The 4,703-nt window shown below is 49.8% G+C and overlaps 1 protein-coding gene across 3 annotated transcripts; it reads right to left on the bottom strand.

Annotated features, from left to right (window-relative positions):
- Positions 1-2,031: 2,031 nt before the first annotated feature.
- On the bottom strand, positions 2,032-4,391 carry LOC134414042 (UDP-N-acetylglucosamine transferase subunit ALG13 homolog). Of its 3 annotated transcripts, XM_063148040.1 has the most exons (5): positions 4,311-4,391; positions 3,741-3,906; positions 3,428-3,563; positions 2,476-2,488; positions 2,032-2,130 (listed from the first exon to the last, which is right to left on the bottom strand). In XM_063148040.1, exons 1-5 carry the CDS (start codon positions 4,389-4,391, stop codon positions 2,032-2,034), a joined length of 495 nt encoding a protein of 164 aa, XP_063004110.1. The 3 variants fall into 3 exon arrangements, with proteins under 3 accessions (XP_063004110.1, XP_063004108.1, XP_063004109.1); XM_063148038.1 differs by lacking the exon at positions 2,476-2,488 and having other exon boundaries at positions 3,409-3,563; XM_063148039.1 differs by lacking the exon at positions 2,476-2,488 and having other exon boundaries at positions 2,032-2,144; positions 3,429-3,563.
- Between the last annotated feature and the right edge of the window lie 312 nt (positions 4,392-4,703).

Below are 4,703 nucleotides of genomic sequence, written 5' to 3'. Positions count from 1 at the left end.
ATCAGCCTAAGAATCCGGGTTGTGCCTGACTCCCTCAGCCAGGAAAAACTGCTGCCTGATTTTTAGTTTGCCTAACGTGCCAATTTTTAGGCTTCACCGTATCAGGACTTAAAAACAACGCGCAGTCTCCTTCGCTGGGGTTTGTGCCTGACTCCTTTGTCAGGACTTACTTTGCCTGCAGGGCTTGTGAGCTACCCGAATCCTTCTCGGGACTTACAATCTGCCTGACTTCCCTCTGTCAGGACTTACTTTTCGTGCGTTCCACTCATACAACTATTCCCTCCGCATGCCCAGAGAGGGGGGGGGGCCTTTTTTTTTCCCCCTTAGGAGACGACTCACTCACGCTAATTCCACTCACTTTCCCCTGTTCCCGGCTGGCTTTCTCGCGAACGTTCGGAAATGTGGTACCAAGAGGTCCGCTCTTGCTCCGAAGGTCCAGCTGCCAGCCCTCGTCTCACTCACACACACATGCGCACGTCTCCCACTTCTGCCACCGGATTTCTCACCAGTCTGGTGCTCCAGTGCTCCTCTGTGTTGCTGGTCCTGAGCCGATCTCTCTGGTCCTGATAGCCAGCTGTCCTGGAGGTCCAAGATGGCCAGTCCTGGTGTCCTCTTCTGGCGTGGTTATTGTGGACGAGCGCCCAAGCTAAAATAAACAGGGCAGGAGACTTTTTCTCCTTTTAGTGCCTTTATTAAAAGTTATCAGCTCAGGATTGGGCAGCTCGGAAGGGGCTGCAGCTTCCCGTCGCCTCTCCCCGGGTGACTTGGAGGAGGAGGATATGTGCAGCTTTGTCCACTAGGGGCAGAGCTGGGGTCCGGTCCTCGTGGGAGCCTGTAGGGCGTGGTGACCCCTTCCGATGTTAATCCTGCCGCCTCTCTTGGCCTGCTCCCGGCATCGAGACAACTCCCGTGCTCAGGGTGAGAGGGAATGCGACGGTGTTCAGCATCTCTGCAGGCTCAGCGCTCCGTTCCTGACGTCCAGACACCATTCCAATCTCTCAGCTCTTAGGTGGCTTGTTGTTTTGAGGTCTTTATTAGCAAGCTAGAAGCAGTAGCTTCTCATGGCATGCTGGTCCTGGAGTTATTTTGCATATCCCCCCCCCCTAAAGTCTCTTCTCCTCACTGTTTGGGAGGTCCCCACCCTTCACTGTCTCAGAGAAGGGCCATTAACTTGGCCCCAGCTAGGGTTTTTACTGATACAAAACCAACTATTAACGACAACGACCCATAATTACCATAACACAAGCAGCAGCCCAGCAGCAACCATGGTAAGCTTTTTCTCACAAAAAAAATTGGCAGAATTTTTGTTCATAACGCTTCAGGTGATGTTCATCTTCCTTTCTCAAGCTGTTTTTCTCTGCTTCAATAAGGCATGAGATAAGCATATTTCCTGTTTATATATTCCAAAGCTATAGTTTCAAGGATACAATATTCTAAAATTATGCTTCAAAAGGTTATTATTGCAGAGCTGTTTATGGATTCAATGCAAGCAAAAAGCCTTATCTTTAACACCTTAATTCCAATGCTCCTAAATCAACCAGCGTTAATTGCAAACCAAAGATAGGTTCAAAGGCCTTTTTCCATGCTTTATTTTCCTCACTTATTAACAGAATTCACAACTCGCCCATTGTCTGGGTCCACACATTTCTCATTCACAAATACACGTCGCCTGTTTGTACCTGACACAAAACACAGCGTTGTATTTCACATTTCCACCTGTGTTTAGCAAAAAAGGTCAAGAGACCAGAAGGCATATGCTATGCCTTTAAAGAAGTAGTTTAACTTGTCCTCATCGGTGGAATTCCCATTCCAGTGCAGCTTTTGTGACAGAAATATTACTGTCCATGCCGCAGGACAGTTCATACTCCCTCCTTATTGGCATTGTACTCTTTTATGCATAAAGTTGAATGAGTTTGACACTAATATCAGTTAATATTAAATGAAATTTTCTTTGAGTGTTTGGCCCAGCTGCAGATCTTAAGTGGAGGAGATGACACATTTTGTTCCAACTTTTTTATTTCTCTGTTTTGTTTATTGTAACCCAAGAACTTTATTCAAGAATGAAGCAAACTTTTCTGGCTGTCCAGGAGGAAAAGGTTTCAAAGCTGACAAGTTCATTGACTGCATTGTCTCCACAAGAGTGCAGTAAAAACAGACCAAAAGCAAAAATTAAAGAAATAGCCACCCCATGGGAAAATTTTAAATACAATTTTCTTTCTATGCATCCATACATAATTCTTTAGCATGGAAATATTAAATAAGGATATATATGGAAAGGAAGAGAATGCCCAGAGCAGCAGGCCCCAGCCAGCACTGGCTGGTAGGGAGCCTTGCTGAGAACACACTTCCATCAGCTTTCTGAGACAAACTCAACTTTGACACTTTTTAATCTTCTGTGGTCACAGTGCTGGGAGACTGAGCAAGATCTGAGGCTCTGCTCCATAAACCATAAGAGGAAATCCATCCTATTTGAACACATGGAAGAGTTCTCCCCTGATCACAGAAAGGGTCAGAAAGAACAGCTACATCAATCTGTCACTTGCTAGTATCAGGCTGCAAATAAGGCTCGAATGCTTGGCACTGCCCAACACAAAGAAATAAATATTCCAAAGCTGACAGAAGCACCAAGATAATAAGTTTAGGAAACTTGCTCAATTTAAATGAATGCCAGGCCTGGTCTGTTCAGAAAGCTCGTCTGAAACATAGGAAACTCTGCTTGCAAGGCAAAGGAACAAGATGCAGACTAAGTAAAGGGCATTACATTTTTTCTGCCTTCAGTTTAAAAGTCATCTTTTATTTTTAGAGTGGAGTCAATCATGAGTAAAGAGAAAACAGTAAGATACAGTCAAAACCAGGAGGAGAAATAAACCCAACAGGAGTCAGGATGAACTCTAAAAAAAGGAGCTAGGAGTTTTGGTGATGGTGGGATTTTTTCACACATTGTTTGCTTGTGGGGTAGGGGGTTTTTTGTGTGTTTTTGTTAGTTTAGTTTAAATTTTGCTCCTGAAGTGACAGGCAGTGGATCTGTGAAACTACTTGTCAGATGGTATGGTGGATTCAGGAAGTTTGGTTAAAAGGGCAGCCTGAATGAGTACCTGAAAGACAGGGGTATTTAAAGTTACTAACCAGATAATATCTATATCTGCTTTATTAATCCCCTGAAGTGTTTTTCTTTTTTTAATCTAAATATATGTTACCTCAAATGAAAAAAAAATATTTATAAGTGGTAAAAAAATAATTATTGTGGTAAAAAAGCTTGGTAAGTGTGGTAAATTTCTACATAGTGTTAGTCTATTCACTCTGGAAAATGTAATATCCAGATGGAGATGACAGAGAAGGATGTAAATTACCTTGTTGCGTTCTCAGCTGTGCAGTCACATGGACTGAATGCTCTTGCCCAGCAGGAACAGCCCCAGCAGCTCCATACCTGCAGTTACAGTAGAGGACACAGCCATCTCTGTGCAGCTGTTTGGCCAGCTCAAGCTGATGGTTCATCAGCTTGTCATTTATTACTACTATTAGTGGTTTTCCATTCTCTAGAGTCTCCAGGCAGCTACCAGCACCTACAAGAGGAACAGAAAACATGGTGAGAGATCAAATATCCCCCTACTCGCTGCTGAAAGAGGGGAGCCTCTTGAACAACCCAGCTGTGGAGCTCAGCACTCCCAGCCAGCTCACCCCGGGCTGAAGAGACCTCATCCCACGGAGCTCCCGCAGCCCCAGAAGCAGCCGGGCTGTACCTGTGTGGCTGATGACCAGGTCTGCGCTCTGCAGCTCCTCAGCCAGCGAGTCCTTGAACCGGAACGCTTCCACCGCCGCGGCCGGGCTGCTGCTGGGCTGCGGCTGCGGCAGCGAGCCCCAGCCCGCCTGCAGCACCAGCTTCTGGTACCCGCGGCTCTGCAGCGCCTGCGGGCAGGGCACCGGGGGATGGAGGCGATAAGGGGGGCGGAGAAGATGGTGGGGAGGGGGGACGGAGAGAGAGAAGGAGAAGAAGGGGGGGATGACGGAGGTGGAACGAAGGGGATGAGGCGGGGATAGAGAGGCTGTGTGAGGGCTGTGCCCAGCTCCAGACGGCCCCGGCCCCGGTATCACCCCCCCCCCTCCCCGTCCCACAGGCCGTCCCTCCCCTTCCTCAAGCAACACTTCATGCTTCTCCGCCGGGCACCCCCGAACCGCCACGGCGCCCTCAGGCGCCCCGGCACTGCTGCCGGGATGCGGCAGGGAGGGCAGGGCAGCCCGCGGCGCACAGGCGCCAGCCCCGGGAGGGCAGGCCCGGGCCAGGGCCGGTGTCGGTGTCTCGGCCGACTGACCTGCAGCGCGGGCGGGGAGCGGGCCGCGGCGATCAGCTCATCGAAGCTGGTGGTGCTCACGGTGACGAACATGGACTTCATGGCCACCGGGATGGGACGGCTGTGAGGCCGCCAGGGGGAGCCGCACGCCCGCACAGAGCTCCCGAAATGGCGGCAGGGCTGAGGAGAGGGACGGGGCAGGTGGGAATGCCTCCTTCCCTCCCTGTCCCTCCTTGTTCCTCCCTGACCCTCCTGTCCCTTCTTGTCCTTCCTTGTCCCTCCTTGTCCCTCCTTGTCCCCTACCGTGGCTTCTCTTCATGGGTTTTTCCCGTCCGCCCGTTTCGGCGGGGCTGGTGCCACTGCGCCGTGAGGTTCTCCCTCACAGTACCGCACCAGCAGCGATGGTGGCCGCTC

The sequence above is a fragment of the Melospiza melodia genome, unplaced genomic scaffold, assembly GCF_035770615.1.
Source record: "Melospiza melodia melodia isolate bMelMel2 unplaced genomic scaffold, bMelMel2.pri scaffold_99, whole genome shotgun sequence".
NCBI lineage: Eukaryota > Metazoa > Chordata > Aves > Passeriformes > Passerellidae > Melospiza > Melospiza melodia.
This window is presented reverse-complemented; position numbering and strand designations above follow the sequence as displayed.